Raw genomic sequence first — 20,220 nt, 5'->3', positions numbered from 1 at the left:
GGCATAGCCTTCATTGACTTCTCTTCGCAAGCATTCATGTTTTGATTCTGGAAAAGGTGTAAATGTTAGAGTCGGTGACGGTTTATGCTTCCAACGACCTTTTGACTCAGGTGTGCCTGGATTAACTCAATAGACAAGTTGTTTTCAAACATTTAATAGTAATGCACAAAACTGTCACAAGGTAATCAACACTTACTTGCTTTTAATCTATTTTATACATGTCCCCTGTTCCGGGTTTACGTTAACTGGTCTTGGGAGAAGCGATGTCGCAATAGGGGACCTATTAAGTTGTGATTTAAACCCGGGACAGGGGTTATGTTGAAAATGGATTAAAAGCAAGTAAGTGTTGATTTCCTTGTGACAGTTTTGTGCATTACTCATTTACTGTTAAATGTTTGAAAACAACATGTCTATTGCGTAAATTCAGGCACATCTGAGTCGAAAGGTCGGTCGAAGCAAACACCGTCACCGACCCCGGCATTTACACGTTTTCCAGAATCAAAACATGAATGCTTGCGAAGAGAAGTCGATGAAGGTTATGCCTCTCGACTTCTCTAAAGAGAATAGTTAGTAGTTTAGTATTGCCGAAGATGAAAGACGAAGATAACGAACAGTGATCAATCTCATAACTCTTATAAGCAACACAAAAGAGAGTTGGGCAAACACGGACCCCTGGATATACCAGAGGTAGAATCAGGTGCCTAGGAGGAGTAAGCATCCTCTGTCGACCGGTCACACCCGCCGTGAGTCCTATAGCTTGATCAGGTAAACGGAGTTATCCGTAGTCAAAATCAGTGTGCCAAGAACGGCCTAACAATCGGCACGAAACACGTCAGACAGCATTTGACCCAATGATAGTTTGTATTGGCAAACTAGATCGTTATAACAACCATAAAATTTGCGAAATGCTTATTTTAAACGCGACTGTTGGAACCCCTGCACCATCAACTTCTTTGTCAGTAGCCTGCTTCTATTTAAAAACTGACCATAAGTAGAACAGGCTCTTGCGTATCGAATCAGTTGAGAGAAGTAAACACCATATGCAGGTGATAATTAAATATTGCTACATAAATAGGAGTTGACGATGAAGAAGTTGAAATCATCCCGTTTGTCATAATTTGAGTTGTTAGTTTGTCGTTAATATCTACTTTCAATAAAATATCTAAGTATGAGGCAGAAGTGGACGACTCTGTGATGTCTTTCATTTCGAGTTCACTGAGATATATGGAATCGACATATAAATGAAAATTATTATTGTTAATATATCTAAATTGAAGGCCACAGCAAGAGATTTATTCTTCTCACGTAAAAGTTTTTGAATAAATTCTGCTTCATAGGAATATAAATATAGGTCAGCTAACAAAGGTGCACAATTCGTGCCCATGGGAATTCCAACAGACTGTTGGAAGACCTGATCACCAAAGACCACGAAGATATTGTCAATAAGGAACTCCAGCATATTTTTTATTTCAACTTCAGAGTACTTTTGCTAGGTATTAGAGTGGCGTTTAACAAAGTAATTTTTAGATGACTGATCAATAAATAGGAGTATTTGTGTTTTCCATTTTTGTTGAAGAGTAACTGTCTATGATGTCAAAATGTCTAGTCTTTAATAAATCGTGAGGAATGGTTGTGTAAAGAGTTGAAAAGTCATACGTTTTGATGTGGTTGATTTGAGAAAAGTTTTATTATATCAGGTTTACTAAAAGTTCTTTAGATATATTAGAATCCACATTTGATTTACACCACTTCTGGCATATGTAGTCGCACATATCGCTCCTAATTTTTTGGTTCTAATTACGACTAATTACCGCTCTTTCTCGTTGATTGAGTAATTGTGTGCTTGTTTTACGTCTCGTCGAGAATCTTTCATATTGAGACGTCACCAACTGTAGGAGAAGTACCACAAATTTAGACCTATGTTTAGCGCTCAGGACCGTAGAGGTGAGAGCTCTTTAACGTGCCAACACCTGCCGCGACATTGGACATCGGCTGTTAAGGTCATTTCAAAAACATCTGTGATTCTCACTTCTAAATGCCGAGTGTTTGGCGAAGGAGCAATCACTTCATATGTTTACGTCCTAGGTTTGAAACGGAAATGACACGAACGGGGCTCGAACTCGCGACCTCGCGGTTACGAAGCGAGCGTTCTACTACTGACCTACCACGATCAGTCTGTTCTCTCTATTAACTTTTATTTCAAAATATATACATCCTGCATGATACCCAAATGTTTGCAATAAGGTATAATGGCTATGTTCTTACTTTTTATAGCTGCTAGCTCTGTTGAATTGATGATTTTCTGTCATAGAATATGACAATACTACGTTTATGTGCATGGAACGAGAATTTCTATAGATACGAACATTTATAAGCATTTGTAACAGTAGGGATGAAACTGCAACGGATCAGACTTTTGGGCTGGTTAACTGTGACATATGTTTGTAAGGCTGGTTAACTATGACAGATGTTTGTAGGGCTGGTTAACTGTGACAGATGTTTGTAAGGCTGGTTAACTATGACAGATGTTTGTAGGACTGGTTAACTGTGGCAGATGTTTGTAAGGCTGGTTAACTGTGACAGATGTTTGTAGGGATGGTTAACTGTGGCAGGTGTTTGTAGGGCTGTTTAACTGTGACAGATGTTTGTAAGGCTGGTTAACTGTGACATATGTTTGTAGGGTTGGTTAACTGTGGCAGGTGTTTGTAGGGCTGTTTAACTGTGACAGATGTTTGTAGGGCTGGTTAACTGTGACAGATGTTTGTAGGGTTGGTTAAGTGTGACATATGTTTGTAGGGCTGGTTATCTTTTTCAGATATTTGTAAGGCTGTTTAACTGTGACAGATGTTTGTAAGAAGGGCAAACACTTGGTAGATTATTTTAGGGCTGGTTGATTGTGTCAGATGTTTGTAGGACTGGTTAACTGTGACAGATGTTTGTAGGACTGGTTAACTGTGACAGATGTTTGTAGAGTTGGGAACTGTGACAGATGTTTTAGGGTTGGTTAACTGATAGAGGGCGAAGCCCTCTCACGGCCCAAAGGGCCGTGAGAGCGGAGCTCTCCCTATAGGTAACACGTATATGCATGTTTAAAAGGAAAATATAGGAAAATAATGAAAAATTAAACCATACCTATGGAACTTGAAAAGTTTGGTACCAATGGCGTCGATTCGAATATTAGCGCGTGAACATGTATTCCTCCATTTTGAATCTCGTCTACCCTAGTTCACGTCGCTCTGAGATGTTACATAAAATCCGTAAAAGCATGCAAATCTTATTTTCCTAATCATATATAATCACTCCACGATTAACGCTATGTTTTTTGTTGTGGTTAAAACGCTATGTTTGTAAATTTGCTAAATAACGACGCTGAATATGACGTCACAATGTACTGTTTACATCGATTGCGTTATATTTCCCGCGTTCAATATATAGGCGGATCAAATGTCCAGAATTAGGATGCTTTGATACAGCTCCGTCCGCGTGCTAACTTCGGGTTGTTTTTGTCCTGTTTTGGATATAGATAATAATGCCAAAATTTGTTTGCTTCGCCCTCAAACACGGTAACGCCGTAAAACATATTACAGGTGTTTGTAGGGCTGGTTAACTGTGACATATATTTGTAGGGTTGGTCAACAATGACATATGTTTGTAGGGCTGGTTAACTGTGACGGGTCTTTGTAAGGCTGGCTCATTGTGACAGATGTTTGTAGGGCTGGTTAACTGTGATAAATTTTTGTAGGGCTGGTTAACTGTGACAGATGTTTGTAGGGTTGGTTAACTGTGACAGATGTTTGTAGAACCTGATTGGTTAACTGTGGCAGGTGATTGTAGGGATGTTTCACTGTGACAGATGTTTGTTGGGCTTGTTAACTTGACAGATGTTTGCAGGGCTGGTTAACAGTGACAGATGCATGTAAAGTTGGTTAACAGAAACAGGTGCTTGTAGGGCTGATTAAAAGTAACAGATGTTTGTAGTACTGGTTAAAAGTGAAAGATGTTTGTAGGGTTGGTTAAAAGTGGCAGATGTTTGTAGGGCTGGTTAACTGTGATATATATTTGTAGGGCTGATTAACTGACAGATGTTTGTAGGGTAGGTAAACAGTGTCAGATGTTTGTAGAGCTGGTTAATTGTGACAGGTGTTTGTAGGGATGGTTAACTGTGTCAGATGTTTGTAGGGTTGGTTAAGTGTGACAGATGTTTGTAAGAAGGGCAAACACTTGGTAGATTATGTTAGGGCTGGTAGGCAATTAGTATATCACCTTACAATTGTTATATGGTTATAGAATTGGTAGATGTTTATTGAGTTGGTCAACAGTTGGTCAATGTGTGTAGGTTTGGTCCACAGTTGGTAAGTGGTCTTAGGTTTGGTTTACTGTTAGTAAATGGTTGTAAGGTTGGCCGTCAAATGTAGATGTTCTAGGTTGATTGGTAGATGGTTGTAAGGTTAATAGATGGTTGTAGGGTTGGCCGACAGTTTGTAGATGGTCTTAAGTTGGGTTAACATTTGGTAGATTATTGTAGAGTAGGTCGACAGTTGATAGATGGCTAAAGGGTTGGCTGACAATTGGTAGATAGCTAAAGGGTTGGCTGACAATTGTTAGATAGCTAATCGTTTAGGATAGGCTGACACTTTGTAGATGACTAAAGGGTTGACCGATAGTGGATGAATGGCTGTAGGTCGGAAGACATTTGCCATTGGGCATACTACTTTGTATGGAACGATGTCGGTCCAAGGTCTTCCTTGTCAATATCCTTATTAAAGTAGTTATAGTTTACTGGATAACTAAATTGTATAAATAGAAAAGTACTTCCGAATCTTGTTGGGAATCATTCTGGCCAAACGTTGGTTCTACGCTTGTTATCTATGAATTGTTGAGTATGAATGTTGGACTGACATACTCCGTTGTACAAAAGTTGATCCAACCCGAGCATATTAATACTGTTATCAGAGTAGTGGCATGTGGACCCAACAGCAAAATGAGCACCAAGACCTGAATCTTATCTAACAGTAATGATATTGTGGTCTTAAAGATATGAAGAAAACAACGTTGAATCAATATTGTGACTGCATATGTTAACATGTACACAAAGAAGGAGAAAATAACGAACAGACATCTTCAAAAGAAAGGCGGGGGTAGGAGAAGTTCATAATCTTACAAGTAAAGAATAAAACGCCAATAACAAAATACTTCTAACACATGTTGTTTGACCTACACATGGTGGTGGTGGTGGGATTCATCCTTAACTTAATATGATTTAATTTATAAGTTCAAGGTTATATCCTTATTCCTTTATTCAATAAAATATCAAATATTTGATATCAATATTTGATACACTTATACAATATCAAATAAGTGGGGGAGGGGGATCACACAACATATCTTAGCATGTGAAAGAAATTAATCAATTTTGCTTGTAAATACATGTATAAGGGAAAATGAACATCTTCAACCCCCTCCCCTCACCCGATTCCAAGTGTCTGTACATGAAATACAAAATCAAGTCTAATTGCTAAATACTGCACATCTTAGTCGGATACTAACGCTGCTTCAGCCTTTGAATATTTCATAAGCTCTGGTCCATTGTGATACGACTACATTTCTAATCTTATCCACAGGCACCTGAAGTGTGGATAGCGTGTATAGATCTTATGTACATACCCCCCCCCCCCCCCCATTTTCTAGACCCAGGAAAAATAAATTAGAACCAAATGATTTATCCAATATATGTTATTTCCCCCACCGATCACCTTCATAAGTCGTTCTGAATAGTCAGTTTCTACTTTCAGTAAGCTTTGTTGTGAGATACTGATAATTTATATGTATTAACTGATTATGCAGAGCGACTTATGAAGGTGATTGACGGAGAAATAACATATAGCTGGTATTTTAGATGAAAGATCGGTTCTATATTTATTTTTCAAAGGGTGGGGGTATATACGCGCTATCCACACCCCAGGTGCCTGTGATTTTATCAACGTTACCCAATGTTGGACTATATAACGTTTTGGACTTTTATATGTCAATTATAATGGTGCATGTATGCATATAATTGTTTGCACCGGTTGGGTCTGAATAAATAAATAAAACAGAATTCAACAATGAAAACCTGGTTTATTGGAATTAATGGACACGCTTCATCTGTATCATGTGATTAATTGTAGCTGATAGGTGCTCATCAATATATGTTTTATAACTTGCAATTTATTTGTCTCTTTTTGAATTTAATATAAGCATGCATACTGCATGCATACCAACACCATGCTAGAATACGGAGAGGGGTTTGGCGCTTATTAGAAATATCTTAGAAAATCATAGATTTTAAATGGAGTAAAAAATTATTATACCATTAACAAACAAATCGAAGTTCAGCGGTATTTCCCATGGTGTGAAGGTTTTTATCGACTGGTTCTCGGCCGAGGCGCTTCAGCCAATCAGAGCTTCGTCTATCCGCATGAATGGAAAATAAACAATTTACCCGAGGGTAGCAGACGAATAGATCCCGAGACGACCGACTCCTGGACGCGGGGGGATCGACAGAGTTTGATAATCAGCAGTAGGTAAGGGCTTCATTTTATCAGATGTTTGTGATTTCTTACAGTGAATGATTGTTCGGTTCCTAGCGTGGTGTGGACAATCCACACACGATTTATATTGATTGTAAAATTCTATTCAATTTTTTACTCCACGTTGGTTTCTATCAAAGCAGTAAAGTTCGAATCATTAAACACTATTCATGCCCCTCTCTCCAGTGTAAATAAAATTTTAACTTTTTATATTGGTCCAATGTACGTACGGGTTGTCAGTACACTATGACGAAATTACCTGTCTGTACAACACACCTGAATAATGTGTATTTCGTTTACCTTTGTGTCGTACATGTTTAACTGTGAAGTCTTCACACAGGTAGATGTAAACAAAGATAACATTTCGTAGTGATATTACATTGTGCTGAGAAAAGAAAGGCTTGACCGGAAAGGGCACAGATCTAGGTATTTCACGGGAGGTATCATAACCTTAATAAGACACGGGGTTATGATTGTACACTCTTTCTCAAACTGGGTTCCAGGACGTCCTTGAAAAATGAAACAACTTGATATCTTCTAATTTTTCAGAGTGACTAAATCTAATCACAATGAAAACTAAAATAGATCTGAACTCTTTGATTCTATACATTTAATTATATACAGACATTTAATTATGTACATTTCGTGAACTCTACTCTACTTCTGTATAATTATATATACTGGATATAACATCCTTCTCAACGACGTCCAAATTAAGGTAGTACTCTACATCGTCATAATGGCTGACTTCCTTTAAAAACATGGATGAAAAAATCAATATCAGCAATATTGGACTTTTCCTTTTCCATTTAGATACCTAGCCGAGTAGCTCAGTAGGTTAGAATACCGACTGCTGAACTGTAGGTCGCAGGTTCGAGTCCAGCAGGGGTTTTAATTTTTTTTCAGATTACCTTCTACTAAAACTGTATTTTTTGACATAATAAAGTAAATTTGAAAATTTTCAAATTAAAAATATTGTTGTATATATCCTCCACTTTTCATTTACATCAAATTTCTCTGGTGTAGCGTACCTCCTTAAATGTAAACTAGCCGAGTTTCTACGTAAGTTGTACTCAGCGTGTGATGTGATTTTGGGAAGAACAGATCAATACAAAAAAAAAAGGGGGGGGGGATATTGTAATCTTTTCAGTTTTTAGCCAACAAAACGTTCAGGACACAATGGCAGGCGATCGATATGGCTTCCGCACCTTCTGATAGGATTGGTACGAATCACGCCATTTCGGAAACTCATTATTCTGGTTTCCTTAAATAGGATATCTGAAAATTAATAGATCGAGGGATTTTTGTTAAAGGGATTTGTTGGTTGCCCAGGGAAAATGACGTAATCAACTAAACTTAATCACATGGTATGATAAAAACAGTATTGCAATAAAATCATAAACATGCACCTGTATGTAACGTGTGTACGATGCTATTTGTATTATTTTTAAAAATCAATTATTAAAAAGATATATCTTATTTAAACGACGAATCGGTAGTGTTTTTACTTGTGGTTAATACATAATTCGTCAAAACATAAAAATTAAAAAAAAATCTTCTGTGATTCATAGCTTCGTTAAACATGAAAAAGTGAGATCCGCCATATCAATGGTAATGCACTGAATTCCCCGCAAAGGTCAGACTGAGGTCGGAATGTAAACAGCCACATGTCTGAGCCATTACTGTACAATACGGCTATAATCTCCATGTGTGTAGTAATGTGAAACCCCCTCTCACGGGAAAAAACGAGCGAGGAGTTTGACCTCTTCAGCCACTCATAAAACGGTGTGTTTAAAAAAAATGAGGGGGGGAGGATGTGTGTGTGTAATAAAATCAGCTGTAACAAATGTTCGTTGAATACCGTGAGTCGAGTAACCGTTTACACAATTAATATCACGTTATATATAAGTTAATGCGAACCTAGAGCTCCACACACTCATCATGTGACGTAATAATCATATCGTCCTTAGAGATTCTGAAGATAATCGGATGTCTTTCATCTCACGTTGGAAACCACACAAAGAAAGTCTTCAAACGTTTATAAGGAGCCGACTGGCTCCGGAAGGGGATTATATCTCAGCTAATGACTGTATTAACGCAACACATGCTTCGACGTGCAAATTATGGGGGAGCGTGTCCTTCAACATAGTGCAGAAGAGGCGCGCGAGGGGATCGAAGAGATGAGTGAAGGGGGGTAATTATGGAGATGATTATAGAATTGATTTCCAGCAGTGCATGAGCTATATGTCTCCAAAATATAACATGTCAAATAACATTTCTAACGGCAATGTACCCCCCCCCCCCCCCCCCCAAACACAACACTCAAACAAACCAACTGGCTTTTTCGTATATAATCTTTAAATTCAAAGGGTGTAAAGTTGACCTTTCTCCTGGAATGTGAAGTTCTACCTTGGATATTTTAAGACAGCGTGGTCTGAGTTGCTGTCTGCCTCTTAACTTGAAACTTTCCTTGAAGAGTCTGTATGACAGATCGAGGGATAACCCCACTGTAATTAAGGTCAAAAAGTTCAAGGTAACATATTGTGGTAATTGGTTTCTTACAATGTAAGCGAAGTCGCAAAATATTATTGAGTTTTAGCAATGAAATTTAACTGGAGCGTCTCTGCGACTACATATTAACCATTATTGATTTTTAGTCAAAAGGGTAAAGTCACGGGTTCATACGCATTTTATGAAGTAATTTGCATACGATATTCTAAATCTTGAAGGTCTCTCTTTTAGCTGCTATCTGTAGCCTTCTCCGACTTTGAACTTTTTAATAATTTGGGGGAAATATCGGAATGGTAGCAATCGAGTACAGGTAAATTATTGAAGTAAGGTCTCAATCATAAAATGATGTTTCATACAAAGGTCAAGGTCGGGTAATAAATTGTATATGGGTAATATTGCTGATATTGCGATTTAGTACTGGAAGTCCGCAAGTTAAGTCTTTATGAAATACCCCCCCCCCCCTTTTTAAAATCAGAGTTCATATGAATATACACCAACTGCACTGGTCAGTGTTACTGTAATGTTACCTACACTAATCAGTGGCGGATTTAGAGGGGCCAGGGGCGCGTTCTATCACCCCTTTCTTGCCACAGATTTACAAGGCATTACTAGCACTAGCATATATGAATGAGAACTCCAGATTTGACACCCATGATCGCTGAGTATTTTGGCTAATACTTTACTTTTACATGCCTCCCTTCTTTCGAAAACCCTGGATCCGTCACTGCTGATCAGCCTTACTGTAATGTTTCACTGATCAGCTTTAAGGAGGTATTGTATATCGTCATAATGGTTGACATCCTTTTAAAACATGGATGAAAATATAAATATCAGCAATATTTGCCTTTTCATCTCAAAAATCATCGCCTAGCTGAGTAGCTCAGTAAGTTAGCACGTCGAACTGAAGATCACGGGTTCGAGTACAACAGAGGATTCAAATTTTGTTCAGGTTTTTTTTTTTTTTTTTTTTTTTTTACTAAAACTGCATTTTTTGATTAAATAAAGTAAATTTGATAGTTTTCAATTTCAAAATATTGTTGTACACAGTGACGGATTTAAGGGGGGCAGCCCCTAAAATTTTCAAATTTAAGGTAAATCGTGGTATCTTGTTTAGAAAAATGTACTAAACGATAAAAGAAGCAATAATTTCTTCCATTCCCGGAGAAATAAATGACAAAATCCTTTGATTTCTTGAATTACTTTATTGGGAGAACTATTTTTTTCCAAAACCCTTAAAATGTGCGTCATTTTACTATTTCACCTTATTAAAATGACAGAAAATAGTACAAATTACTTAAATAGAAGACATATTTCAAGCCCTATAAAATCTATAAAATCCAGGAGCTTCCGGGGACCCCCTCAAGGCGACCCCCAGACCCCCTACCTCATAAAGTGCCCCCCCCCCCCCCGTAACCGCAATTTCTGAATCCGCCCCAGGTACATCTCCACTTTTCATCCATTACATCTGGTGTAGCATACATATGTACCTCCTTAAATACTGTAATGTTGTGATTAGTTGTCACACTATGTTTTTGGTGTTGGTCAGACGTTGAGACCTATAAATTGCAGCTGAACAGAGAGTGCATGAACACGATCGTAACCCTATTTAATTTTCTCCTGCTGCTAACTTTGAAAATAAAATCCACAAAAATATTCATTTTCAATCCGCTCTACCCCTTTGATGATATAATGGATAAATTGCCGATGGGCATTTTTTCCCTTCTTTTAAAAGTTGGTTCAGTAATTTTCTACAATTAAATTGTTGTTAACGTCTAAATTTTTGTCTAGTTTTCAGTAGTATAGGTTAATTGATTAAAGTAAATGTCCATGGCCGTGCACATTTAAAGTTGTTTATTTAAAACTGAGAGAGAGAAAAAAGAGAGAGAGAGAGGAGAGAGAGAGAGAACAGCAGGCGTTCAAGGCCTTCTGTTAACTTCCGGTGTACTCAGTGCTAAGCCACTAGCTAGCCATTGTGTTATTTATGTGTGTGTAGATCGCCCACTGCCACTCACCAGATTTATAGACAAACAACACGCCTCATGGATTTACATACAGGTCTGTGTGTATATATTTTATTGCGAAATCACGTCATTCCTACCCAAGTTTATTTACCAGATTGATTTAGTATAAGCTGTTGAAGATGCGCATGTGAGAGTGTTTAAGAAAAATTATTATAAGATCTTAGGACGGATTAACTGGGGAGAGGAAGCTAGCTGTTTGATTAAGCCGTCTTCAAAAATCGGTGTAAGTCTCTGAACGAATATACATACTAGAGTGTGTCATGTAAGAAATAAAAATTTATAAGTTATTTTGTCATATGTAACGAATTTTATATATTTATTCAAATTTGATTTTTATGTATTAGATATATAATTATATAACGTTTACTTTTCGTGTCTAAATTTTGAGTACGTGCATTAAGAAGAAAACTTGAGAGAGAGAGAGAGAGAGAGAGAGAGAGAGAGAGAGAGAGAGAGAGATTATGAAATGTATAAGAATTACAATGTATTCAAAATCAAAGGAACAATACCTGCATGTGTAGTTCAGAATTGAATCATTTAAAGATCTACACAATGTAAGGGGTATTTAACCCGGCTGAAGAGGTCAAACCCTGCTGGTCAGCCTGATAGTAAGTAGGTCAGTAATGAACAGCGGTTATCTGTTTATTCTGATTTCATTTCGACTGTTGGACCAGCTAGTAAATTGGATTGAGTCATATTGTACTTTACCACGCTAAACACATCGACCCTCTTCTGTCAAAACCGAAATTACCGTCAATTACATGTAATTTTATTCCGTGAGCAATTTCTACTGGATCAACTAGCATTCGTTTTCATCTCCCAGATCTCAGAGTTTTAGAAGCACATTATATAAAATCATAGATTTACTTGGAACTAGTGTCGAATAATTTTGAGAGGTAAAGAGAGAGAAGGTTGTGTGGTTTCCTATAAGATGATGAGTCCAACCTTCAGGAAAATATCATACATGTAATATTACCCGCCTACTGTATCCCAGCCAGCTTAGCAGTTTCCCAAGTCAGGGTTACTGGTACCCCAATTTTCCGAGGCGGCCATCGGAAATATACGATTTCCTCAGACCGGGAAATAATGCGCATAGTTATTCACAGCATTTAGTCGCGTAGGTTAGTGGTACGATCATTCTAGCTGCGAGTTAAGCGCATGAAAGAAAAAAACTCTATACTAAACATTTGCTCACAAATTACGATCTAAAGAAAACAATACATGACACACTATATACAATATATAGATAATAGTTATTGTAGAGAGATTTCTCACGCGGTTACAGGGAAATTAAATCCTGTCACGTGGTGTGAAATCAGGGAAATAGAGAAAAATAAGTGTGCAAATTATCTGGGAATTTTTAAAGTGCTTATGAATGTAATTGTATGTATCGCAATGCCATTTGATTTGACTTGAATGTTTTGTAGAATTTTGTCTCTTCGACCAATAGTGATACCTTGCAGAGAATGAGAAAAAAGAAGAAACATCCAGTATTATGGTAGATGGACCGACGTCACAATTAAGTCTGTGTGTTAGATCATGGCTGGGGCGGATCAAAGTGAGGAGGACGGTGCTCATCTTCTCTTCCTGTGTCATTCTATTCATGTACATGACGTTTTCATTTTTCCGTATGTTAAATCACGACGGACTTAATACGTACTCCTTCAAGTCTGGTTACAACGGGCACCTGTCCAAGATTCACCTGCTGAACGCCAACGGATTTTATGAGAATCCTGTTAATTTCACCTCACTGAACGGGACTGTATGGAACCAAACAGATTTTAGGGAAATTTGGAGTCACCCCCAACTAGACATTTTACATTATGTAAGTACAAACACAGATTATAGAATTTGTAGCATCAAGAAAATTCCAGTGACTTCCCTTACCAAAATGTAAAGTTTGCTGCAAATTTGCCGCAAGTTTGCTGCAAGTTTGCGGCAAACAAATCAGTGTGCCAGAGCTGTTTGCCAGAAGTGTGCAGCTAATGCCGCTAGCGGCATACAGTGTGCCACTAGCAGTACACAGTGTGCCACTAGTGGCACAGTGTGCCAGAAGTGCACCACAACTTTTCCTAAATGAAACAGTGTGCCAGAAGTGCACCACAACTTCTTCTTTGGTATTCAGAATCAAAACTGTGTGCCAGAAGTGCACCACAACTTTTTCTTTGGTTTTCAGAATCGTGTGCCAGAAGTTCACAACTTTTTTCTTAAAATTTTAGAACTGAAACAGTAAGGGTACCAAAGTTCACGACTTTTTCTTGAATATTTAGAATAAAAGAGCCATATCAATATATCCATCACAACATTTTCTATAATAGAACATATGCAACATTTCTCGCACCCCCTTCAATCGATCTTCTTGTCTTAATGGGAATTAGCGGTCATTTTGTCACCAAATATTGAATTCAATGAAAGTTGCCCTATAATAGATATTATATATTAAAGTAATAATTACACTTGTATTTAATTATTTCAAACACCTTTTAACATCTTGAAAAAGAATATGTGATTTTGGTGATTGAATATTATTGTCTTGCGAGACAGTATAATTATTCTCTAGTTACCTTTGCATGCTGTCAGCAAAATGTATTTGTTGTTTTTGTTTATATTTGAGAAATGATTTAATTGGGGTGCAGTGAATACTTCTTCCGTATATATATTTCTTTACATTAAAAGCGGTTATCTAACATAGTTTTATTAGGATTAATTTTCTTGTTTTTGTACATAATAAAAAATAAATGTTCTTATTAGTCATCAATATATATTTCAATATCATCGAGAGATTTTGAGAGAAAAATAGTTGCCATCACTTTCACAGCTAATGCCCCTTTAAAGTAAGATGTAAGTGCACAGGTATCTGAATTTTAATCTAATTATTTCAATTATTTATTGATTCACCAAGCATGTTGGCATACAATCATGTTACACAATATGAGATATATAATGACAATAAACTAATTACTAACAGTTCATTTACATATATGTAAATACAAGTATATATTTGATATGTACCTGTGATATTAGACTATGTATACAATTTAGTATTGCATATATTACATAAATTAAATGTAGTTATAGCACTCTACTTTTGGTGCGCAATTCAAAACATTCATGGAAAAATTAAATGTAGTTATAGCACTCTACTTTTGGTGCGCAATTCAAAACATTCATGTAAAAATTCAAAAAACCTTCTAGCATGAACTACATTGACAGGGTTGCATAGTACTTTACAATGGTTTTCCTTTGATATAGCATCGTGTGAATTGTAGATGTTCAAAGGGTAATAGTTAATATTTATCATTTCCATTAGTGGAACTCTTCAAATTAAAGGCACGTAAAGTCGTGCTACCGGGACAAAATAATGTAAATACATTACTTAGGCATACGTAATATGAATTATGGTATCGAATACATATTATAACCGACTGCAAACCACACCACTGATTAAAATTCTAAAGTCAAATTTAGGAATTGATTATTCTTAAAAGAAAACAGACGATATCAAACTATGTGAGGGAGAGAAGCTACTAAATTTGCCAAATCTGACCGTACCGATATAAAGCATCAATCGCAAGAAGAACTGTGAGGAGAAAAACCTATATGCACATCCAACACAAGAAATTTTCTTGTAATTAATGTGAGTAATATGTTTTTAAAGTTATTCTGTCAGACTATGAAGATATTCTATTTTATCATACAATTAGGACAGGTTCATATGGCATGGACTTTGTAATCGTAGACGTACCCCCCCCCCCCCCCCCCCTCCCCCCGGTCAATCTCCATATATTAGAACAAGTTATATACATTTATATGCCAAACTGCATTTTTTAAAGACGTTTATAACACTAATTAACACACCTAATGCGTTTCCAAACTGCATCTAAGCTAATTTGAAAATTACAAAATATTGATGGACTTGGATGTCCAGAGAACATCGTTGTTTGGAATTTTTAAAATAGGTGTGGTGGAGTTTAAAAAACATGTAACATCTTTAATAAGATGGTGTTAGAATATTTGAAAAATGCAGTTTGACTAAAGGTAATTTTATTTAAAAATACACCATGTATTTTAACTCTTAACAAATGGGGTGGGGGTGCTATGTACGTTTCGTTCCGTTTATGTCCCAGTAATCTCGCACTTGCTCGCGAGATTTGTGCATTTTCTTACCAATGACGCACAAGAGTCATCAAAGCGCGATAACTCTAACGAGCTGGTAATGAGAAGTATTAGAAAAAAATGTGAAGAAATTTTTTTTTTATATCTAAATAAATGGAGAGAGAGAGAGAGAGAGAGAGAGAGAGAGAGAGAGAGAGAGAGAGAGAGAGAGAGAGATTTCTTTTCTTTATTTACATGTATATCTGTTGATTACAGTTCAGATACTGGGTTTGTGAGTTGAAATTAATCAAATGAGAGTGGTAAAAATCCACCTTTATATGTATAATTTACATATCAGGATTTTATCCAGGTACGTTATTCTGGTTTGTGGAATGCTAATTTATACTAAGTTAGAATAATCTAAGCTGTATACCAAAGTAGGTCTTCATGGGGCTTTACGGCTCTATGCATCGTAAATAGAGATCGGGTTCAATGCGTCGGGTGTGGGATTCACACAATATATGCTGAGCGCGAAAGTTGATATTGACAGGCGCCATAATGTTATACCGGTAAACAACATTTTGAACATGAATCGAGAACAGGAGTTGAATCAGTTGATGCAGATATTCTGAGGAGAATCTTCCAGTCATTGAGTAAGTGAATTACTGTGTATCTTATAGTTATAAACTCTCTAATATATTGTTCAAAACGAAACTGACCATCGCTCATATTGTATGTTGTTGCGTCAAATCTTGCAAGTCGGTGTTTACGTTCATAAATTTACATGCTTCATTCAATTCTTTGAAATTATGTGGAATTATTTTTTTTTTAAATTTCTTTTGTATGAGATTAGACTCCTTCTAGTTGCATTATCGTAGCCCTCGCGAATTTTTTTCTTATACATTTGGACAGGACCATAGATCTATAGGCACTTTAAAAAAAAATGGAGAGAGAGGGGGAAGGCCGGAAAACAAACAAATAATTAGGCCTATTTCCGTAATACTTATGCTATTTTTTGTTTACTTTCTACTCGGGTGATATTTGCAAAACTTAATTAGTTTATTAAGTAAATTGTGTTTTTTAATGAATGGTTGATTATTTTTTTTTTTATTCAAATGCTTATGATTTGAACCCAGATGTCCAGTTAGAAAAATTAAACTGCATTATGATCAGGGATGTGACCTCCGGAATCTCAATTTTGTCTCTACATCAATGCATTTAATACGTTATTAAAGTGGATTGAAGGTCTTGTCTTGGCAATAAAGTTAATTTGTACGTAAAGTTGGGTCAGCATGATATTAACAGTTGTACATCAGATATTGCATTTATTAGCCCAATGGGCTGTAACACAACATTGATTATTGCTCGGCTTTGAAAATCGGTGGCCCCAGGTGTCGGGTGACGGTAATTACATGTACACACCCCAGAATGATTCCTCCTATGTTAAATGCCTTGCAAACTTATATATAGGAGGGCCAATGGTATCTCGTAATTATTTAAAATTTTATATCTTTTTCAGAATATATTTCATGATAGTCATGCAGATTCAGAAGTTGTGATGGTGTGTTGATAGGCTGTCTTCAACTTGCCATATCTTAGAGTTCCAACATGCAGGCCTGGATTAATGTGTATAAATCACTAATGAAAAAAAGAATGACATTTCAATTTATACACACTTGCCAAGTGAATCTGATGAGACTGCTACATGTATTTGTGAGTAAAGGCACTCTGTCTTAACCGAAAAACTATTTACAGTTTATCACAACAAATGGATGGGACAGTAGAGCTGTTGCGGACAATATGTGATTGTGATGACCAAGTACTGAACAAGTGGAAGATTAGAAGAAGGTCCAGAATTCAATCATGTTTTTGATTCTAAGGTCCACACAGCATGGAGATAGTCCTATTATTCTCCCGTTCATCTATGATGGAGAAACTTGTGTAAATGTTTAGTGTTCTCCCTAATAATTAAGTGCCCACAAGTCTGTATTAATTTATCAGAATATAAAGTCCTTCACAGTACTGATTTTAAAATTAATGTAGATTGTCTCCAGATTTTTCTGAGGAAAAGTGCATAGTTTACATGTGTGAATTTTGAATATATTTCATTCTTGTCTGCAAATGTTGCCGAAACCTGTTGTTATTGATGCACAGTCATGTTATGCAAATGATAGACCTTCTTAACTACATGTACAGAAGATCATGTCAACTCCTTTGTCTTAATTGTATACACAATTCTAGCATTTATAGCATCATTTATATAGCACTTGCTAGCTTAAGAAGGATTTTATTTTCTAAAAGCTTTCATTTGACATGATTGATCTAAAACGACCAAAATTCACAAATCTATTTAAATCACAACCTGACCTTATGTCAGAAAAGTGCCACTGTGGGTTGATATTTTTCTCTTGGATCTTGAAAGAAATTCTTTATGCAGCAGTTTCCAAATAAAATGTACTCTCATGGCCAGGGTGGGACTTCACTGAGAACTTTTTAACATTGCACAATGCAATATTTGTAGATTAGAAGTTGTTGCAGTTTCTTTAAGTTTTCTCTCACATCTTGTTATAATTATATTTTATATTTTTGGTTGGGTTGCACAATGTGCAAACAGTTTATAAAATGGTGAATGACTCAGTGGTGGGCAAGCGACAGTAGCGTCCCTGTAATAGTACCTACTTTGTGTAATCAACTCCTTTCATACCTCTCACTTGATGTTCCTTAAACTTTGTACAGTTGTTAGGGATACATTGAAGATGTGCATGTGCCTTTTTGAAAGTGATCAGACATTTTTTGAAAAATTTACATGTAGTTGAACTTCGTCATTTTTAAGCATTTCTTTAATCGACAGTACCTATTTTGTGTAATCAACTCCTCGTATACCTCTAACTTGACATTCCTCAAACTGTGTACATTTGTTTTGAACACATAGAAAATGTGCATATGTGTTTTTGAAAGTGATCAGACATTTAAAAAAAAATGTATATGTAGTTGAACTTAGTCATTTTTAAGCATTTCTTGAATAGATGGTAACTATTTTGTGTAATCAAATCTTCATGCACCTCTAACTTGACATTCCTTAAACTTTGTACAGTTGTTATGAACACATTGAAGATGTGCATGCATCTTTTTGAAAATGATTAGACTTTTAAAAAAAAAAAATTATGTGTAGTTGAACTTGGTCATTTTTATGCATTTCTTGAATAGATGGTACCTATTTTTTGTGATCAACTCGTGCACATCTAAATTGATATTCCTCAAACTTTGTACAGTAGTTATGGACACATTGAAGATGCGCATGTGTCTTTTTGAAAGTGATCAGACTTTTTTCCAAAAAATTACATTTAGTTGAACTTTGTCATTTTTTAAGCATTTCCTGAATAGATGGTACTTATTTTTTGTAATCAACTCCTCTTACAGCATTTATTTGACATTCTTCAGACCTTGAACAGCTGTTATGGAAGCATTGTAAATGTGCATGTGTCTTTTCAGAAGTGATCAGGCATTCTTTGAAAAATTTACATGTGCATGGTGAAGTTGAACTTAGTCATTTTTTTAAGCATAGTACTTTATGTAACCAACTCAGCTTTTACTTAACATTTTCCAGACCCTGTACATTATAGATGTTTTAAAAACATTGAAGATATTCATGTAACATTTTAAAAATGCTTCTCTTTTTTTTTTTTCTCTCTTTTTTGTTATTGAAAAATTCTACCTTTAATTTGTCATTTTCCCAGTATATGTTTCTACTGTTGTTCCTATGATAGAGAACATATTTTACAAGAACCCGGTCATTTCTGTTTTTGAATAATTTTTTTTTAATTAGTATTTTTGAATATGTTAATTACTTGATATGTCATTGTTCTTGAAATTATATTAATTGAATTGTTATTGTGTTTTTGTTTTGTAATGACAGTTTATATAGCATCCCTTAATTTCGAGCAGACAGTGCCAGAAGTGTGCCGCAAGTTTGCCGCAAACTGTGTGCCAGAAGTCTGCAGCAAGAGTGTGCCGCAAGTTTGCCGCAAACTGTGTGCCAGAGGAAAAATTTGCATACGAAAAGTATACTTGCGGCAAATATGCCGCACACTGTGTACCAGAAGTGTGCAGCAAGTGTGTGCCGCAAGTTTGCTGCAAACTGTGTGCCAGAGGAAAATTTGCATACGAAAAGTATACTTGCGGCAAATATGCCGCACACTGTGTGCCAGAAGTGTGCAGCAAGTGTGTGCCGCAAGTTTGCTGCAAACTGTGTGCCAGAGGAAAATTTGCATACGAAAAGTATACTTGCGGCAAATATGCCGCACACTGTGCCAGAAGTGTGCAGCAAGTGTGTGCCGCAACTGTGCCACAAACTGTGTGCCAGAGGAAAAATTTGCATACGAAAAGTATACTTGCGGCAAATGTGCCGCAACTAGTTGCGGCAAACTTGCCGCAAATGCGCTGCAAATTTGCAGCAACTGTGTGCCAGAGGGCTTATATATTGGTAAGGGTTGTAAGAAGGTTTTGGTTTTTGCGGCAAACTCCATGAGATAGATGACGCAGTCGCCCGGACTCGCACATAAAATCTGTTTCAAATAGTTTTTGATTGGATGTTTATTGTGACCCCTGACCCTATTTTAATGAGTTTGTTAACACATGGGAGGAGATCTTGTATGGAAACATACAAAGATGTCACTATTAACAGTCACTATTACCAGTCACGCGGGAAAACGTAATGTAGTACATGTACAGGTCGTTTTTTTCACCGCTCGGAGTGGGACGTGTTAGGCATGGGTAGCTTCAGATCTGTAGCTCCCTGGGAAAAGATTGGGACAGACGTACAGAGAGCTTATATCAATCCCTTATAAAAACCTTTGATTCCCTGCGCAAGTTTTATCATTATTATTTTAGCTGACCTGAACTTAAAGCTCATGTGAGCTTTTAGAACTAATCACTTTTTGTCTGGTGTCAGTCCGTCTGTCTGTCCGTAAACCTTTAACATTTTCAACTTCTCCAGAACCACTTGGTCAATTTTAAAAAGCTTC

General features: G+C 36.5%; 1 protein-coding gene and 1 long non-coding RNA gene across 5 annotated transcripts in view; both read left to right on the top strand.

Moving 5' to 3' along the window:
* The first annotated feature begins 5,973 nt into the window (after positions 1-5,973).
* Positions 5,974-20,220, top strand: part of LOC125658007 (carbohydrate sulfotransferase 15-like) — a 29,933-nt gene continuing 15,686 nt past the window's right edge. Inside the window, exons 1-3 of one of the 4 annotated variants that reach the window (XM_048889021.2) lie at positions 6,432-7,287; positions 7,596-11,324; positions 12,529-12,926. In XM_048889021.2, the coding sequence (XP_048744978.2) occupies positions 12,597-12,926 (330 nt within the window). In that variant the 5' untranslated portion in view covers positions 6,432-7,287; positions 7,596-11,324; positions 12,529-12,596. Of the gene's footprint in view, positions 7,288-7,595; positions 11,325-12,410; positions 12,439-12,528; positions 12,927-20,220 lie in introns of those variants that run through there. The other 3 variants (XM_048889023.2, XM_056148998.1, XM_056148997.1) reach the window with 3 other exon arrangements.
* On the top strand, positions 12,938-19,087 carry LOC125683397 (uncharacterized). Its single transcript, XR_008798510.1, has 2 exons — positions 12,938-15,849; positions 16,716-19,087. It is a non-coding gene; the product is annotated as an uncharacterized LOC125683397 (long non-coding RNA).

This window comes from Ostrea edulis, chromosome 9 (genome assembly GCF_947568905.1).
Source record: "Ostrea edulis chromosome 9, xbOstEdul1.1, whole genome shotgun sequence".
NCBI lineage: Eukaryota > Metazoa > Mollusca > Bivalvia > Ostreida > Ostreidae > Ostrea > Ostrea edulis.
This window is presented reverse-complemented; position numbering and strand designations above follow the sequence as displayed.